Source organism: Salvelinus namaycush, chromosome 7 (assembly GCF_016432855.1).
Source record: "Salvelinus namaycush isolate Seneca chromosome 7, SaNama_1.0, whole genome shotgun sequence".
NCBI lineage: Eukaryota > Metazoa > Chordata > Actinopteri > Salmoniformes > Salmonidae > Salvelinus > Salvelinus namaycush.
The window spans coordinates 5,290,182-5,309,511 of NC_052313.1; the positions used below are offsets into that span (position 1 = coordinate 5,290,182).

Genomic DNA, 19,330 nt, shown 5'->3' on the forward strand with positions numbered 1-19,330 from the left:
GGAGAGACAGGCAGAGAAAGAGGTGAGGAGAGACAGGCAGAGAAAGAGGTGAGGAGAGACAGGCAGATAAAGAGGTGGAGGAGAGACAGGCAGAGAAAGAGGTGGAGGAGAGACAGGCAGAGAAAGAGGTGGAGGAGAGACAGGCAGAAGAAGAGGTGAGGAGAGACAGGCAGAGAAAGAGGTGAGGAGAGACAGGCAGAGAAAGAGGTGAGGAGAGACAGGCAGAGAAAGAGGTGGAGGAGAGACAGGCAGAGAAAGAGGAGAGACAGGCAGAGAAAGAGGTGAGGAGAGACAGGCAGAGAAAGAGATGGAGAAGAGACAGGCAGAGAACGAGGTGGAGGAGAGACAGGCAGAGAACGCGGTGGAGGAGAGACAGGCAAAGAACAAGGTGGAGGAGAGACAGGCAGAGAACGAGGTGGAGGAGAGACAGTCAGAGAAAGAGGAGAGACAGGCAGAGAAAGAGGTGAGGAGAGACAGGCAGAGAAAGAGATGGAGAAGAGACAGGCAGAGAACGAGGTGGAGGAGAGACAGGCAAAGAACGAGGTGGAGAAGAGACAGTCAGAGAAAGAGGAGAGACAGGCAGAGAAAGAGGTGAGGAGAGACAGGCAGAGAAAGAGATGGAGAAGAGACAGGCAGAGAACGAGGTGGAGGAGAGACAGGCAGAGAACGCGGTGGAGGAGAGAAAGGCAGAGAACGAGGTGGAGGAGAGACAGGCAGAGAACGCGGTGGAGGAGAGACAGGCAAAGAACAAGGTGGAGGAGAGACAGGCAGAGAACGAGGTGGAGGAGAGACAGGCAGAGAACGAGGTGGAGGAGAGACAGGCAAAGAACAAAGTGGAGGAGAGACAGGCAGAGAAAGAGGTGAGGAGAGACAGGCAGAGAAAGAGGAGAGACAGGCAGAGAAAGAGGAGAGACAGGCAGAGAAAGAGGTGGAGGAGAGACAGGCAAAGAACAAGGTGGAGGAGAGACAGGCAGAGAACAAGGTGGAGGAGAGAGATGTGCTTATGCTGCTGCTTCCTGGTGGTGGCTAACCTGCACTGCAGGTAAAACACAGTAGAGTAGGGGTGGGTGGATGGATGGGGACATTTTACAATGAAACCTGTACACACACACACCATTATATTCCATCAGTATAATTCCAAAATAAACATGTATAATAGAACACATCTCTTCTTTTACACATTTCATCATATCAAGACATTATCAACAAATAAAAAACATTAGTTATGCTGGAATATGAGCTGCCTAATAAAAGGCTGATAATGCCATTGGGGTGGGAAACCGTTCAGATCAGCACAGAGGATAACACTTTAAAGTTTCTCACTCCACTGATTCCTTATTACGGTCCAAACCCTACTTTCCCTTGAGACGTACAGTGTAGTAAAAAAACAAAAAAAAAACATTTCCCAGCATTCCAAGGACCAGAGTCACATCATAATGCATTTTGTGTCACAATGACCAGCATCAACACACAGAAGAACCACAGGAAGAGAGCAGGATTGCACACCATAGCAAAACGTTATGCAACTGAAAAAAAACGAAAAAGGAGTATTTTGTATTGGACAAGTTCAGGTAGTACCATCCTGTTTCAGTTCAGATTGCTTCCGTTTAGTGCCTAATGAATATGACCCACGGGACAGTGGATACCTCTTCATTATAGTTATATACCCTGATAATTTATTATGCTTTTTTGCCCAATATAATATTTATATTAATATATACATCACGTATGTACTTTATAATCATGTCATATTATATTATGGAGAATCTATGTATATGCCTGTGCCGTGTGTGTGTGTGTGTGTGTGTGTGTGTGTGTGTGTGTGTGTGTGTGTGTGTGTGTGTGTGTGTGTGTGTGTGTGTGTGTGTGTGTGTGTGTGTGTGTGTGTGTGTGTGTGTGTGTGTGTCTTGCCAGCCACTCTCCTCCCAGTGGTAAACCACCTCCCAGACGCCGCTCTCCTCCCAGTAGTAAACCACCTCCCAGCCGCTCTCCTCCCAGTGGTAAACCACCTCCCAGCCACTCTCCTCCCAGTGGTAAACCACCTCCCAGCCACTCTCCTCCCAGTGGTAAACCACCTCCCAGCCACTCTCCTCCCAGTGGTAAACCACCTCCCAGCCACTCTCCTCCCAGTGGTAAACCACCTCCCAGCCGCTCTCCTCCCAGTGGTAAACCACCTCCCAGCCGCTCTCCTCCCAGTGGTAAACCACCTCCCAGCCGCTCTCCTCCCAGTGGTAAACCACCTCCCAGCCACTCTCCTCCCAGTGGTAAACCACCTCCCAGCCGGTCTCCTCCCAGTTGTAAACCACCTCATCTGAAGCAATGTAATTCTCTGGTTGGAATGTTATTCAAGATTTATGTTAACAACATTCTAAAGATTGAATCAATACATCGTTTGACATGTTTCTACTGAGTGTTACTGAACTTTTGGACATTTCGTCAGCTTTTAGGGAACGCGCTTTGTGACTTTGGAATTGTTTACCAAACGCGCAAACAAAAGTAGCTAATTGGACATAAATAACGGACATTATCGAACAAATCAAGCATTTATTGTGGACCTGGGATTCCTGGGAGTGCATTCTGATGAAGATCATCAAAGGTAAGGGAATATTTATCATGTAATTTCTGGTTTCTGTTGACTCCAACATGGCGGCTAATTTGACTATTGTTCTGAGCGCCGTCTCAGATTATTGCATGGTTTGCTTTTTCCGTAATTTTTAAAAATAATCTGACACAGCGGTTGCATTAAGGAGAGGTATATCTATAATTCCATGTGTATAACTTGTATTATCATCTACATTTATGATGAGTATTTCTGTTGAATCGATGTGGCTATGCAAAATCACTGGATGTTTTTGGAACTAGTGAACGTAACACGCCAATGTAAACTCCGATTTTTTTATATAAATATAAACTTTATCAAACAAAACATACATGTATTGTGTAACATGAAGTCCTATGAGTGTCATCTGATGAAGATCATCAAAGGTTAGTGATACATTTTATCTCTATTTGTGCTTTTTGTGACTCCACTCTTTGGCTGGAAAAATTACTGTGTCTGTGATTTGGCGGTGACCTAACATAATCGTTTGTGGGGCTTTCGCTGAAAATCCTATTTGATATCGGACACTTTGGTGGGATTAACAACAAGATTACCTTTAAAATTATATGAAACACATGTATGTTTGAGGAATTTTAATTATGAGATTTCTGTTGTTTGAATTTGGTGCCCTTCACTTTCACTGGCTGTTGTCATATCGATCCCGTTACCTGGATTGCAGCAATAAGAAGTTAATCCCATTCTTCTAACATTAATCCCCTTCTTCTAACATTAATCCCATTCTTCTAACATTAATCCCCTTCTTCTAACATTAATCCCATTCTTCTGACATTATTCCCATTCTTCTAACATTAATCCCATTCTTCTGACATTAATCCCATTCTTCTGACATTAATCCCATTCTTCTGACATGAATCCCATTCTTCTGACATTAATCCCATTCTTCTAACATTAATCCCATTCTTCTAACATTAATCCCATTCTGACATTATTCCCATTCTTCTAACATTAATCCCATTCTTCTAACATTAATCCCATTCTTCTGACATTATTCCCATTCTTCTAACATTAATCCCATTCTTCTGACATTAATCCCATTCTTGTCTGTGGTAACTATGGCATGATATATTATACTGCCTGATCTGCCTGTCTGAGTGGGTGTTTGAGAGTCTGTAAAGTTATTATTCCCTAAAATGTTGCTAAATACCTCTCAATAGAGGATTAACAAGGAAAGAAGGCACTGCTTGGAATGTCTACTGGAAACCCCCTTCAGGGGAGAGGGTAGGAGGGGTAGAGAAATAGAGAGGAGGGGGAGAGGGTAGGAGGGGTAGAGAAAAAGAGAGCAGGGGGAGAGGGTAGAAGGGGTAGAGAAAGAGAGAGGAGGGGGAGAGGGGAGGAGGGGGAGAGAAAGAGAGAGGAGGGGGAGAGGGGAGGAGGGGGAGAGGGAGAGAGGAAGAGAGGGGAGGGGGAGAGGGGAGGAGGGGTAGAGAAAGAGAGAGGAGGGGGAGAGGGGAGGAGGGGGGGAGAAGAGAGAGGAGGGGGAGAGGGAAGTAGGGGGAGAGAAGAGAGAGGAGGGGGAGAGGGGAGGAGGGGGAGAGGGAGAGAGGAAGAGAGGGGAGGGGGAGAGGGGAGGAGGGGTAGAGAAAGAGAGAGGAGGGGGAGAGGGTAGGAGGGGTAGAGAAAGAGAGAGGAGGGGGAGAGGGTAGGAGGGGTAGAGAAAGAGAGAGGAGGGGGAGAGGGGAGGAGGGAGAGAGGGAGAGAGAGGAGGGGGAGAGGGTAGGAGGGGTAGAGAAAGAGAGAGGAGGGGGAGAGGGGAGGAGGGGTATAGAGAGAGAGAGAGGAGGGGGAGAGGGGAGGAGGGGTAGAGAAAGAGAGGAGGGGGAGAGGGGAGGAGGGAGAGAGGAAGAGAGAGGAGGGGGAGAGGGGAGGAGGGGTAGAGAAAGAGAGAGGAGGGGAGAGAGGAGGAGGGGTATAGAGAGAGAGTGAGAGAGATAAAGAGAGAGAGAGAAATACGGAGAAAGAGAGTCTCACTAAACTGGGACTAAACATCTCCCTCTGCAAATGGATCCTGGACTTCCTGACGGGCCGCCTCCAGGTGGTAAGGGTAGGCAACAACACATCTGCCATGTACTCCCTGTTCACCCACGACTGCATGGCCAAGCACGACTCCAACACCATCATTAAGTTTGCTGATGACACAACAGTAGTAGGCCTGATCACCAACAACGATGGTGATCCTATAGGGAGGAGGTCAGAGACCTGTCAGTGTGGTGCCAGGACAACAACCTCTCCCTCAATGTGAGCAAGACTAAGGAGCTGATTGTGGACTACAGGAAAAGGAGGGCCAAACAGGCCCCCATTCACATTGATGGGGTTGTAGTGGAGCGGGTCGAGAGTTTCAAGTTCCTTGGTGTCCACATCACCAACAAACTATCATGGTCCAAACACAGCAAGAATGCCGTGAAGAAGGAACGACAATGCTTTTTCCCCCTCAGGAGACTGAAAAGATTTGGCATGGGTCCCCAGATCCTCAAAAAGTTATACAACTGCACCATCGAGAGCATCCTGACCGGTTGCATCACCGCCTGGTATGGCAACTGCTGAGCATCAGAAGGTAAGGTGCTACTGAGGGTAGTCCGTACAGCCCAGTACATCATTGGGGCCAAGCTTCCTGCCATCCGGGGTGCCCCCAAGTGCGGTCTAAGGCACTGCATCTCAGTGCAAGAGGCGTCAATACATTCCCTGTTACTTTAGTTTATTTAGTAAATATTTTCTTAACTCTATTTCTTGAACTGCATTGTTGGTGAAGGGCTTGTAAGTAAGCATTTCACGGTAAGGTCTAGACATGTATTCGGCGCATGTGACAAATACATTTGGTTTGATTTGATTTGACAAGGAGAAAGAGAGCAGAGAGAGAGAGAGAGATTATATATAGACATAATATGACATTTGTAATATCTTTATTCTTTTGGAACTTCTGCAAGTGTAATGTTTACTGTTCATTGTTTATTTCACTTTTGTATATTATCTACTTCACTTGCTTTGGCAATGTTAACATATGTTTCCCAAGTCAATAAAGCCCCTTGAATTGGAGAAAGAGAGAGAGAGATAGAGATAGAGAGAGAGAGAGAGAGAGAGAGAGAGAGAGAGAGAGAGAGAGAGAGAGAGAGAGAGAGAGAGAGAGAGAGAGAGAGAGAGAGAGAGAGAGAGAGAGAGAGAGAGAGAGAGAGAGAGAGAGAGAGAGAGAGAGAGAGAGAGAGAGAGAGAGAGAGAGAGAGAGAGAGAGAGAGAGAGAGAGAGAGAGAGAGAGAGAGAGTAGGGGGGAAGAGAGAGATGAAGAGAGAGATCAGGGTGAGTTATACACATGTCTGGCACTCACAGTTATATAAACGTATAGTGTGTTTGGAAAGTATGCAGACCCTTTCCACATGTTGTTACATTACATTACCATCCAACCTGACAGATCTTGAGAGAATCTGCAGAGAAGAACGGGAGAAACTGCCCAAATACAGCTGTGCCAAGCTTGTAGCGTCATACCCAATAAGAATCAAGGCTTTAATCTTTGCCAAAGGTGCTTTGACAAAGTACTGAGTTAAGGGTCTAAATAGAGAGAGAGAGAGAAAGACGTAGGGTAGCATCACTAGCTTGTTCCCTCAGAAACCAGCCAGATCCCTATCAAATCAACACACAGCGACAGCCCCGTACCCAGCCTGCTGGAGAGATGAGAACATAGGGAGGCTAACAGCAAAGACAACACAACACAGGGAGGTTTGTAGGGGAGAATGTGTGTGTTTTGTGTTCAGTTATTGTAATCTGTGGGGATGTGTTTGGGAGCTGTTTCATGACAGCGTTTCCAGCCATGTGTGTGTGTGCGTGCGTGCGTGCGTGCGTGCGTGCGTGCGTGCGTGCGTGCGTGCGTGCGTGCGTGCGTGCGTGCGTGCGTGCGTGCGTGCGTGTGTGTGTGGATGGGGATGCCGCTGCATCAAGTCATCAATAATCACCAAGGCAAGTGGAACAGAGCAACACAGGCAAGGTGAAGCCCTGCGGTGTGGCAAATCCCTCCCTCCTCTCTCAGTCTCTTCTCTCGCTCTCTCTTTTCTCTTTCCCTTTAGACAGTCTTAGCTATATCCTGAGTGGTGCAGATGAATGGATGTAGCTGAGTTAGGGGAGGTGGAAGTGAGGGAGAGAGGGATGGACGGAAGTAGGGATCTGGGTTCTGGGAAAGGTCCTTCCCATGCTGACAGCCAAGCTGCTAGTCTGTTGAAGTGGCAGACCAGAGAGAACCAGTCACTAGTCTGTTGAAGTGGCAGACCAGAGAGAACCAGTCACTAGTCTGTTGAAGTGGCAGACCAGAGAGAACCAGTCACTATTCCATCTAGGAACCCTCTATTCTCCCAGGAGGATTTTGGGTCGTTATTGAGGCAACAGCCAATAGGAGGGTCCACCACAGAATGTCCAGTTCTCAGCTAGCAGTCAGATAAACCACAGAATGTCCAGTTCAGGCCTAACAGCCAACCGGTTCACTCTGTCGGTCTCTCAGTCTTTCTGTATTTTCATTTTCTTTCATCCTTTGTGTTTTTCTCCATGACTCACTCCTCTCCTTCCTCCACATAGGTAGATGGAAACCAGCCCACCTGCAGAAAAAATAAGAAAGGCAATGAGAAATGAAAAGGAGGAGTAGTGTGTATGGGTGTGTGGGTGTGTGTGTGGACTGTTGTTACAGACGCTTGCATCAGGTGAGCATTCATCCACTAATAATATTCAAGGGGAACACCTGAGTGTAAACATGTTAGCCAGATAACCTGTTCCACTGTAAAGAGTCAGGTGTTACTAGATAACACCGGCCCATCTATCCCACTCTAAAGAATCAGGCGTTACTAGATAGCACCGGCCCATCTATCCCACTGTAAAGAGTCAGGTGTTACTAGATAACACCGGCCCATCTATCCCACTGTAAAGATTCAGGTGTTACTAGATAACACCGGCCCATCTATCCCACTGTAAAGAGTCAGGTGTTACTAGATAACACCGGCCCATCTATCCCACTCTAAAGAGTCAGGCGTTACTAGATAGCACCGGCCCATCTATCCCACTCTAAAGAGTCAGGCGTTACTAGATAACACCGGCCCATCTATCCCACTCTAAAGAGTCAGGCGTTACTAGATAACACCGGCCCATCTATCCCACTCTAAAGAGTCAGGTGTTACTACATAACACCGGCCCATCTATCCCACTCTAAAGAGTCAGGCGTTACTAGATAACACCGGCCCATCTATCCCACTCTAAAGAGTCAGGTGTTACTAGATAACACCGGCCCATCTATCCCACTCTAAAGAGTCAGGTGTTACTAGATAACACCGGCCCATCTATCCCACTCTAAAGAATCAGGCGTTACTAGATAACACCGGCCCATCTATCCCACTCTAAAGAATCAGGCGTTACTAGATAACACCGGCCCATCTATCCCACTCTAAAGAGTCAGGTGTTACTAGATAACACCGGCCCATCTATCCCACTCTAAAGAATCAGGCGTTACTAGATAACACCGGCCCATCTATCCCACTCTAAAGAGTCAGGCGTTACTAGATAACACCGGCCCATCTATCCCACTCTAAAGAGTCAGGTGTTACTAGATAACACCGGCCCATCTATCCCACTCTAAAGAGTCAGGTGTTACTAGATAACACCGGCCCATCTATCCCACTGTAAAGAGCTGCAGTACTCTGTTACAGAGTTGTTTAGTGATCACTATAGCCGAGTCAGACAGACAGACAACAGACATCAGTCTACACAGACATTTGCACAAAAACACTCCCACACATTATTAGAGTCACTCACATCTCTTAGGCCCCACTGTCAGAAGCAGACATGTGTACAAACATAACTGCACACTCACACGAAAACATACACACATACTGCATTAGAATAGGACGTGTTCATATGCAATATCAAACAGTAGACCCAACCATCAGAGAGGTGCCGTGTTGGTGTGTGTATATATGGTATGTACGGTGCATTTGCAAAAGTATTCAGACCCCTTTGACTTTCTCAAAATGTTATTACATTACAGACTTTTTCTAAAATGTATTAAATCATCCCCCCCCCCCCCATCAATATACACACAATACCCCATAATGACAAAGCAAAAATAGTTTTTGGGGGAAATGTTTGTAAATGTATAAAACATTTAAAAAACTTAAACATCACATTGCACTGTATGTTTGTGTGTTTGGTTGTTTTGTATGTGACTCTCTCTCCCCGACTCAACAGGAATATAACAGACAGGTGATTGACTGGAGAAACTGATTGGCTTCTGGGGGGGGGGCACTCACCCTGCCGTTGACCTCTCCCCTCCACCAGCCATTGGCTCCTGACTTGGTATAGATCTTCACTACGTCTCCCTCCTGTAGAGACAGCTCTCTGGTGTCCCTGGAGCTGAAGTCATAGCGGGCTTTCGCCACACCTATCACCTTAGGGGTGAACACTGTGGCGAGAGAGAGGGGGGGGGGGAGAGAGAGAGAGAGAATTGGCGAGGGCACTAGAACAGTCTGCAGCACCCGGACTCACCCAGCTAGAATCTGAAGTCAAATGTCTACTGTTTGCTGATGATCTGGTGCTTCTGTCCCCTAACAAGGAGGGCCTACAGCAGCACCTAGATCTTCACAGATTCTGTCAGACCTGGGCCCTGTCAGACCTGGGCCCTGACAGTAAATCTCAGTAAGACCAAAATAATGGTGTTCCAAACAAGGTCCAGTCGCCAGGACCACAAATACAAAATTCCATCTAGACACCGTTGCCCTAGAGCACACAAAAAACTATACCTACCTCGGCCTAAACATCAGTGCCACAGGTAACTTCCACAAAGCTGTGAACGATCTGAGAGACAAGGCAAGAAGGGCCTTCTATGCCATCAAAAGGAACATAAAATCCAACATACTGTACCAATTGGGATCTGGCTAAAAATACTTGAATCAGTTATAGAACCCATTGCCCTTTATGGTTGTGAGGTCTGGGGTCCGCTCACCAACCAAGAATTATCTAAATGTGACAAACACCAAATTGAGACTGCATGCAAAATTCTGGTAAAATATCCTCAGATTACACAGACCCCTAAACTCCCATATCTACTGGGTGAAATACCACAGTGTGACATCACAGCAGCAAGATTTGTGACCTGTTGCCTCAAGAAAAGGGCAACCAGTGAAGAACAAACACCATTGTAAATACAACCCATATTTATGTTTATTTATTTTCCCTTTTGTCCATTACATGACATTTGAAATGTCTTTATTCACCCTTCTCTCTCTCTCTCTCCCTTTCTTTCTCTCTCTCTCCCTCTCCCCTCTCCTCCCTCTTTCTCTCTCTCTCTCCACCCCCTCTTTCTCTCTCCCCTTTTTCTCCCTCTCTACCCCTCTCTCTCTCCCTTTTCTGTCTCTCTCTCTCTCTCTCTCTCTCTCTCTCTCCCCTTTCTCTCTCTCTCGCTCTCTCTATTTCTTTCTCTCACTCTCTATTTCTCTCTCTGTCTGTCTCTCTTTCTGTCACACACATGGATAATATCCTCTCTTTCACTCCAGACAGTCTGAGGGAGATGTTGAGGCATGCATAATCACATCACTCCCCTTTCTCTCTTCTCTCTTATCCCAGCCCCATTTAAAGGAATGATTTGTGCAAAGCCGGGGCACATCCCGTCCAAATGAAGTGTCTGTTTTGATTGTGGCCTGGATTGTGTCAACAGCATAATCCACACTCATACGGGTGGCTGGATTAATTATAAACTAGACCATCTGAAGGGAGGAACATTTGAAGGTTCCTTCAATCTGTCTCTTCTTGGTTGCTATGCTATCTTAAACTTAAACTGTTATCTTTAACAGACCATAGACTGTATCTTATTGGATGATAAATTATCTTCAACAGACCATGTTATCTTCAACAGACCACAGACTATGTTATCTTCAACAGACCACATACTATGTTATCTTCAACAGACCACAGACTATGTTATCTTCAACAGACCACAGACTATGTTATCTTTAACAGACCACAGACTATGTTATCTTCAACAGACCACAGACTATGTTATCTTCAACAGACCACAGACTATGGTATCTTCAACAGACCACAGACTATGTTATCTTCAACAGACCACAGACTATGTTATCTTCAACAGACCACAGACTATGTTATCTTCAACAGACCACAGACTATGTTATCTTCAACAGACCACAGACTATGTTATCTTCAACAGATCACAGACTATGTTATCTTTAACAGACCATAGACTATGTTATCTTTAACAGACCACAGACTATGTTATCTTCAACAGACCACAGACTATGTTATCTTTAACAGACCACAGACTATGTTATCTTTAACAGACCATAGACTATGTTATCTTCAACAGACTACAGACTATGTTATCTTCAACAGACTACAGACTATGTTATCTTCAACAGACCAAAGACTATGTTATCTTCAACAGACCACAGACTATGTTATCTTTAACAGACCACAGACTATGTTATCTTCAACAGACCAAAGACTATGTTATCTTTAACAGGTCATAGACTACGTATAAAACAAATCCCGCCCCTCCAGGAACGTCTTCCTTCAAGCTAAGGATCCAGATCTCGTTCTGCGTGTGTGTTAATTTAAGCACACCATTCTTTATTCTAACATAGCTGCTGCTCACACTCCCCCTCCCTTCATGGTTTGATCTTTACTCCTCTCTTCTGAACCCCTTATGATGTCTCTGCCTCATATTTCTGAACAGCTGGAGAAAACCTGCAGCCTGATTTTAACAAAGTTTGGACACAACTACTCATTCAAGGGTTTTTCTTTATTTTTTAAAAAACTATTTTCTAATAATAGTGAATACATCAAAACTATTTTCTAATAATAGTGAAGACATCAAAACTATGAAATAACACATATGGAATCATGTAGTAACCAACAAAAGTGTTAAATCGAAATATATTTTAGATTTTAGATTCTTCAAAGTAGCCACCTTTTGCCTTGATGACAGCTTTGCACACTCTTGGCATTCTCTCAACTAGTTTCATGAGGTAGTCAACTGGAATGCATTTCTATTAACAGGTGTGCCTTGTTAAAAGTTAATTTGTGGAATTTCCACAAGTGAACGGAAGAGGTGAGAGGAGGGGAGCGCATAGATGCGAGAAGGAATACAAAGTGGCTGCTATGAAAGTTAACTGTGTTAACTGTGTGATCAAAACTTTTCTTAAACATAAGCAAACGGAACTAAACGGGGATAAACATACCTGGATTTGTCCAATAGAAACTCTAATTGGCAACAGTTAGACTAATAATTACAATCTAGATCAGCTAAATGCAAGCAAGAGTTTGCATGGCGGTTTTGAATGTGTCACTGTCTGTCACCTCAAATTTTACTCTCGACATGCGTGCATCTACGTTGTCAACTTTCATTCATACGCTAGGTTGTAGTAACCTCATGCTGGGTATAGGGATAATTGTAGAATCATGTAGTAGCCTAAACCTATCGATGTTACATTGAACTGGGTGAATGGAATATGAATGACAGTCATCCAATATGCTGTAATAGAAATAAGGACATGCTCATGAGAAAAATAAATCGTCCTTCCTCATCTTAAACGGCACCGAACGCCACTGATGTACACTATATGTGCAAAAGTATGTGGACACCCGTTCAAATTAGTGGATTCGGCTATTTCAGCCATACCCGTTGCTGACATGTGTATAAAATCGAGCACACAACCATGCAATCTCTATAGACAAACATTGGCAGTAGAATGGCCTTACTGAAGAGCTCAGTGGACATTCAATATGGCACCGTCATAGGATGCCACCTTTTCAACAAGTCAGTTCGTCAAATTTCTGCCCTGCTAGACCGTTAAGGTCAACTGTAAGTGCTGTTATTGTGAAGTGGAAATGTCTAGGAGCAACAATGGCTCAGCCACAAAGTGGTAGGCCACACAAGCTCACAGAACAGGACCGCCGAGTGCTGAAGTGCGTAACATGTAAAAAATAATCTGTCCTCAGTTGCAACACTCACTACCAAGTCCCAAACTGCCTCTGGAAGCAACATCAGCACAACTGTTCATCGGGAACTTCATGAAATGGGTTTACATGGCTGAGCAGCTGCACACAAACCTAACATCCCCATGTACAATGCCAAGCATCGGCTGGAGTGGTGTAAAGTTCGCCACCATTGGATTCTGGAGTAGTGTAAAAGCATTCTATGGAGTGATGAATTACTTTTCATTATCTGGCAGTCTGAGGGACAAATCTGGGTTTGGCAGATGCCAGGAGAACGCTAACCGCCCGAATGCATAGTGCCAACTGTAAAGTTTGGTGGAGGAGGAATAACGGTCTGGGACTGTTTTTCATGGTTCGGGCTTGGCCCCTTAGTTCCAGTGAAGGGAAATCTTAACGCTACAGCATTCAATGATATTGTTGATAATTCTGTGCTTCCAACTTTGTGGCAACAGTTTGGGGCAGGCCTTTTCCTTTTTCAGCATGCACAAAGTGAGGTCCATACAGAAATGGTTTGTTGAGATCGGTGCGGTAGAACTTGACTGGCCTGCATAGAACCCTGGCCTCAACCCCATTGAACAACTTTGGGATGAATACGAACGCAAGCCAAGCTTAATCGCCCAACATCAGTGCCCGACCTCACTATTGCTGAATGGAAGCAAGTCCCTGCAGAAATGTTCCAACATCTAGTGGAAAGCCTTTCCAGAAGAATGGAGGCTGTTATAGCAGCAAAGGGGGGACCAACCCCATATTGATGCCCATGATTTTGGGATGAGAAGTTCGATGAGCAGGTTTCCACATAATTTTGGTGATGTAGTGTATTTGTGTAAAACATGTAAATAGCTGCAGGTAGCATACTCCCCTCCTAAAAAAAATAACATTAAATTGTGCTTATGATTACTAAGACAGGGAATGCAGTAGTTAGAAAAGTTGTGTGTAAGTTTGTAGGCTACACAAACTATAACGCAAAGGTCTAGCAAGCCAAAGGTTGCGTGTTCAAATCTCATCATGAACAACTTTACCGTTTGAGCTAATTAGCAACATTTTACCTACTTACTAATGTTTTGATACTTTGCAACTACCGTACTTAGCATGTAAGCTAACCCTTCCCCTAACCCTAACCTTAACCCTTTAACCTAACTCCTTATCTTAACCCTAATCCCTAGCTAAAGTTAGCCAGCGAGCCAACATTACAATTAGCCACCTAGCCAACGTTAGCCACAACAAATTGGAATTCATAACATATCATACGTTTTCAAATTCGTAACATATTGTTATTTTTGCAAATTCAAAACACGTATGATACACATTGTAATTTGTACATATCATACGAAATGGATGATGGACATCCACAAATGAATACATACGATACGAAATGTAACATATCATACGAAATGGAGTGTCTCGGATCTACGTACAAAATATAACGAAATGCTCTGACACAAAGTTGGCGTGTGTGAGAGAGCGTGCCAGACAACCTCTGTCTGCTGCTGATGTGAAATACCTTGACTAAAATACCTGTCTGCCTGCCTGCCTGTTTGTGAGCTGCAGTCATGCACACAGTAAGATAACAAAGGAAAAAGACAGATACGGAGCTGGAGCTGGTTAGCTCTGCTGGGTACATGGCAGGTTTGGCCTGTAATACTACTGCTGTTGTGGAAAAATGCTTCACTGACCTGACAGCTTAAATAGGCTGATTTGATTGGTCTGCAAAGCTGTCTGTCAGGGTCACTGGGGTGTGATATGATGACCCAGTTACGGTCAGTCTATTTGGCCCGCCTCATCGTCTTGTCACATGTCAACGTCTTGGTGCTAACACACACATATTAATAAACACTATGAGAGCACACACACACGTACAGAGTGTAACAAATATGCACGCAGGCATGTACACAAACACACATATACCCACAGAGATGCATATACCCACATAGAACCCCTGACCCCCTACACACACACACACACACACACACACACACACACACACACACACACACACACACACACACACACACACACACACACACACACACACACACACACACACACACACACACACACACACACATTTCCAGCAAGATGGAGGGAGCGAGGTGAGATGGTGAGATGGAAGGCTGGGAGAGACGATGGAGGCAGTGATAACTGTGATCTGGGACTAGACTAGACTCACTACGCATGCTAAGTAATCAGAGCGCCACAATGAAAAGAGTAGGAATAAGGAGACGTGGTACCTGACCAGAAAGGAGCAGAGGAGGGAGGAACAAAGCAGTAGCCCGCAGAAGTTACATAAGACAGCCCACAGAGCAATGGATCTATGGCAGAGGAGAGGAGAGGATGGAGCAGGTAGGGGAGAGGGGGGAGGGAGTAGGTAGGGGAGAGGAGGGAGCAGGTAGGGGAGAGGGGGGAGGGAGTAGGTAGGGGAGAGGAGGGAGCAGGTAGGGGAGAGGGGGAGGGAGTAGGTAGGGGAGAGGAGGGAGCAGGTAGGGGAGAGGGGGAGGGAGTAGGTAGGGGAGAGGAGGGAGCAGGTAGGGGAGAGGGGGAAGGGAGTAGGTAGGGGAGAGGAGATGAGGGAATAGGTAGGGGAGAGGAGGGAGCAGGTAGGGGAGAGGAGGGGAGGGAGTAGGTAGGGGAGAGGAGAGGAGGGAATAGGTAGGGGAGAGGAGGGAGCAGGTATGAGGGAGGGGAGGGAGGGGAGGGAGCAGGTAGGGGAGAGGAGGGGGAGAGGAGGTAGGAGGGAGAGGAGGGAGCAGGTATGGGAGAGGGGGGAGGGAGTAGGTAGAGGAGAGGAGGGAATAGGTAGGGGAGAGGAGGGAGCATGTAGGAGGGAGGGGAGGGAGCAGGTAGGGGAGAGGAGGGGGGAGAGGAGGTAGGAGGGAGGGGAGGGGAGGGAGCAGGTAGGGGAGAGGGGGAAGGGAGTAGGTAGGGGAGAGGAGATGAGGGAATAGGTAGGGGAGAGGAGGGAGCATGTAGGAGGGAGGGGAGGGAGCAGGTAGGGGAGAGGAGGGTAAAGGAGAGGAGGGTAGTAAAGCAGAGGAAGGAGAAGGAGAGGAGAGAGAAAAGCATGTTTAATCCCAACTCTAAATGAACATGCAAAAGCAGCAGCAGGCCGTAGAAGAGTGCAGATTGATAGATGAACGGAACCTCCGACCAGAAACCCAAACAACCAGAACAATCTCACTGGGTTGGTGAAAATGTACATTATGGTCACTCCTTAGAATGCTCTTTTAGTCCACTTCCTATTTCTAGTCTATATTTTTAAAAACCTCAGGGAGAAATCATGATTAGAAAATGTTCCATTCCTTTTTAGAATGTAATGATTTATTGATTTATTGTTGATTCATTTAACATTCTTCAAACGGTGCTTCATATTTTATGAGCAACTGAATGGACGTTAATGGCATTGAAATGGAATTTTACCCAACTGTCCTCCACTATGTCCAGACTGTTTCTTTGTGTATGTGTGCGTGTTTACCCCAAAGCCGATGTCACAGTAAGGACCTGCTATCTGCATTTGGCCCTCATCCTGCTACCATATGATGTCCCATCTGACCAGCAGGCCCAGAGCAATACAACAGAGCTGATGTGAACCAGGCAATGTGTTCACCCTGCTCCCAGTCACAGGGCTAATGGCTGCTGCTATCTCCAGATCACAGGGCTAATGGCTGCTTTTATCTCCAGATCACAGGGCTAATGGCTGCTGCTATCTCCATATCACAGGGCTAATGGCTGCTGCTATCTCCAGATCACAGGGCTAATGGCTGCTGCTATCTCCAGATCACAGGGCTAATGGCTGCTGCTATCTCCAGATCACAGGGCTAATGGCTGCTGCTATCTCCAGATCACAGGGCTAATGGCTGCTGCTATCTCCAGATCACAGGGCTAATGGCTGCTGCTATCTCCAGATCACAGGGCTAATGGCTGCTGCTATCTCCAGATCACAGGGCTAATGGCTGCTGCTATCTCCCAGTCACAGAGCTAATGGCTGCTGCTATACAGCACCGACAATATGTTTACCCTGCTCCCAGTCACAGAGCTAATGGCTGCTGCTATACATCCCAGACAATATGTGCACCCTGCTCCCAGTCACAGAGCTAATGGCTGCTGCTATCTCCAGATCACAGGGCTAATGGCTGCTGCTATCTCCAGATCACAGGGCTAATGGCTGCTGCTATCTCCAGATCACAGGGCTAATGGCTGCTGCTATCTCCAGGTCACAGGGCTAATGGCTGCTGCTATCTCCCAGTCACAGGGCTAACGGCTGCTGCTATACATCCCAGACAATATGTTTACCCTGCTCCCAGTCACAGAGCTAATGGCTGCTGCTATACAGCCCAGACAAAATGTTTACCCTGCTCCCAGTCACAGGGCTAATGGCTGCTGCTATCTCCCAGTCACAGGGCTAATGGCTGCTGCTATACATCCCAGACAATATGTTTACCCTGCTCCCAGTCACAGAGCTAATGGCTGCTGCTATACAGCCCAGACAAAATGTTTACCCTGCTCCCAGTCACAGGGCTAATGGCTGCTGCTATACATCCCAGACAATATGTTTACCCTGCTCCCAGTCACAGGGCTAATGGCTGCTGCTATCTCCCAGTCACAGAGCTAATGGCTGCTGCTATACAGCCCAGACAATATGTTTACCCTGCTCCCAGTCACAGAGCTAATGGCTACTGCTATACATCCCAGACAAAATGTTTACCCTGCTCCCAGTCACAGAGCTAATGGCTGCTGCTATACATCCCAGACAAAATGTTTACCCTGCTCCCAGTCACAGAGCTAATGGCTACTGCTATACATCCCAGACAAAATGTTTACCCTGCTCCCAGTCACAGAGCTAACGGCTACTGCTATACCTGCTCAACATAGAGACATTTTATTAATTAGCCACCATTGACTATCCAGACTCTACAGTGTGAGGCCAGAGTTATATGAACACACATACACAAACACATAAACATACATACACCACCAACCAGAGTACCAGACTCCCTGTTCAACTCTTGTAAGCACATCCTCTTGTAAGACCTCCTACAGCACATCACACCAGCCAGGCAAGGCTAGGCCAAAACACTGCATGCCTTTTACACACTTCAAATTAGAAGAACCTCATAGACAGAATGAACGGCAACTGTGGTTGCGTGGTTGCCATGGCACCGTGAGGTAGCCTAGGCAAAGCACTCTGTAAAGATATATTTATTTTGGTTGGCTGCTCTAGGGTTTGATCACTATATCCTGTGGTCTTGACTCTCAGAGTTGCTGAATCATGATGAAAAGTATTTTGGCTTTAAAGCTAGGTAGCTGGTTGGCTGTTTGGATTCAAATAATCTGTTTGGAACTATTACACCAAGGACTGCATGCTGTGTCCAGAGGAAGGCCAGGGACTGTTCAGGAGCCGTGGTATCACCCAGGTGGGTGCTGTATTCCTGGCTATGGAGTACCAGTACCAGCGGCTCCGATGGACTGACTGACTATTCAGAGAAGCAGGTGTGGTGAGCTGTTGAAGCGGGCCTGCTGTTTCAGACTGTCGTTGTTTCTCATTGGCTGTCCCATCAATGCCCCCCCCCACTGCCTTTCTAAACTGCCTCAACTTCATCCCAAGCCAACTGAGACTTTAAATCTCCATCATTTACATTTTTGTTTGTTTGTTCTTGTTTTACTTTTTATGCGCTTTGAGATTCTTTGAAAAGCGACATACAAACTTCAACATTTTATTAAATATAATTAGATCTGTAGCCCAAGTTTGCCTAGTAGGTTAGATCTACTGTCCAAAAAAAAAGCAACACATTTGACGTTTTAAAATGGCTTAGTCAAAATTCAGGCCTAATCCCATTTGAGATGTTGTGGCAGGACTTGACACAAGCAATTTATGCTTGAAAACCCACAAATGTCGCTGAGTTAAAGCAGTTCTGCATGCAGGAGTAGGCCAACATTCCTCCACAGCGATGTGAGAGACAGATCAACAACTACAGGAAGTGTTTGGTTGGAGTCGTTGCAGCTGAAGGTGGCACAACCAGTTATTGAGTGTAAGATGGTAATTACTTTTTCACACAGGGGAATTGGGTGTTGCATAACTTTGTTAATTAAATTAATTAAATAAGTATCAATTGTTTTCGTTATTTGTAAACTCAGATTCCCTTTATCTAATATTAGATTTTGGTTGAAGATCTGATAACATTCAGTATAAAATATATGCAAAAATAGAGATTATCAGAATGGGGTCAAATGTATATATTTAAGCAATAAGGCACGAGGGGGTGTTGGCCAGATGTTGGCCATATACCACAAACCCCAGAGGTACCTTATTGCTATTATAAACTGCTTACCAACGTAATTAGAAAATTAAAAATAACTGTTTTTTCATACCTGTGGTATACGGTCTCACCTCAGCCACGCTCAAGGTCCTAAACGACATCATAACCGCCATCGATAAGAGACGATACTGTGCAGCCGTATTCATCGACCTGGCCAAGGCTTTCCACTCTGTCAATCAACACATTCTTATTGGCAGACTCAACAGCCTTGGTTTCTCAAATGACTGCCTCGCCTGGTTCACTAACTACTTCTCAGACAGAGTTCAGTGTGTCAAATCGGAGGGCCTGTTGTCCGGACCTCTGTCAGTCTCTATGGGGGTGCCACAGAGTTCAATCCTCGGGCTGACATCAATGATGTCGCTCTTGCTGCTGGTGATTCTGTGATCCATCTCTACGCAGACGACACCATTCTGTATACCTCTGGCCCTTC

The 19,330-nt window shown here is 45.8% G+C and overlaps 1 protein-coding gene and 1 long non-coding RNA gene across 2 annotated transcripts in view; both read right to left on the reverse strand.

The window, feature by feature from the left end:
• Window positions 1-1,111: 1,111 nt before the first annotated feature.
• On the reverse strand, window positions 1,112-2,421 carry LOC120050291. Its single transcript, XR_005477191.1, has 2 exons — window positions 2,274-2,421; window positions 1,112-2,141 (listed from the first exon to the last, which is right to left on the reverse strand). It is a non-coding gene; the product is annotated as an uncharacterized LOC120050291 (long non-coding RNA).
• A 3,387-nt stretch (window positions 2,422-5,808) lies between these two features.
• Window positions 5,809-19,330, reverse strand: part of LOC120050916 (guanine nucleotide exchange factor VAV3-like) — a 112,902-nt gene continuing 99,380 nt past the window's right edge. Inside the window, exons 24-25 of the mRNA XM_038997442.1 lie at window positions 8,890-9,041; window positions 5,809-7,191 (exon numbers count right to left, since the gene is read on the reverse strand). Of these exons, the coding sequence (XP_038853370.1) occupies window positions 7,147-7,191; window positions 8,890-9,041 (197 nt within the window). The 3' untranslated portion in view covers window positions 5,809-7,146. The remainder of the gene's footprint in view (window positions 7,192-8,889; window positions 9,042-19,330) is intronic.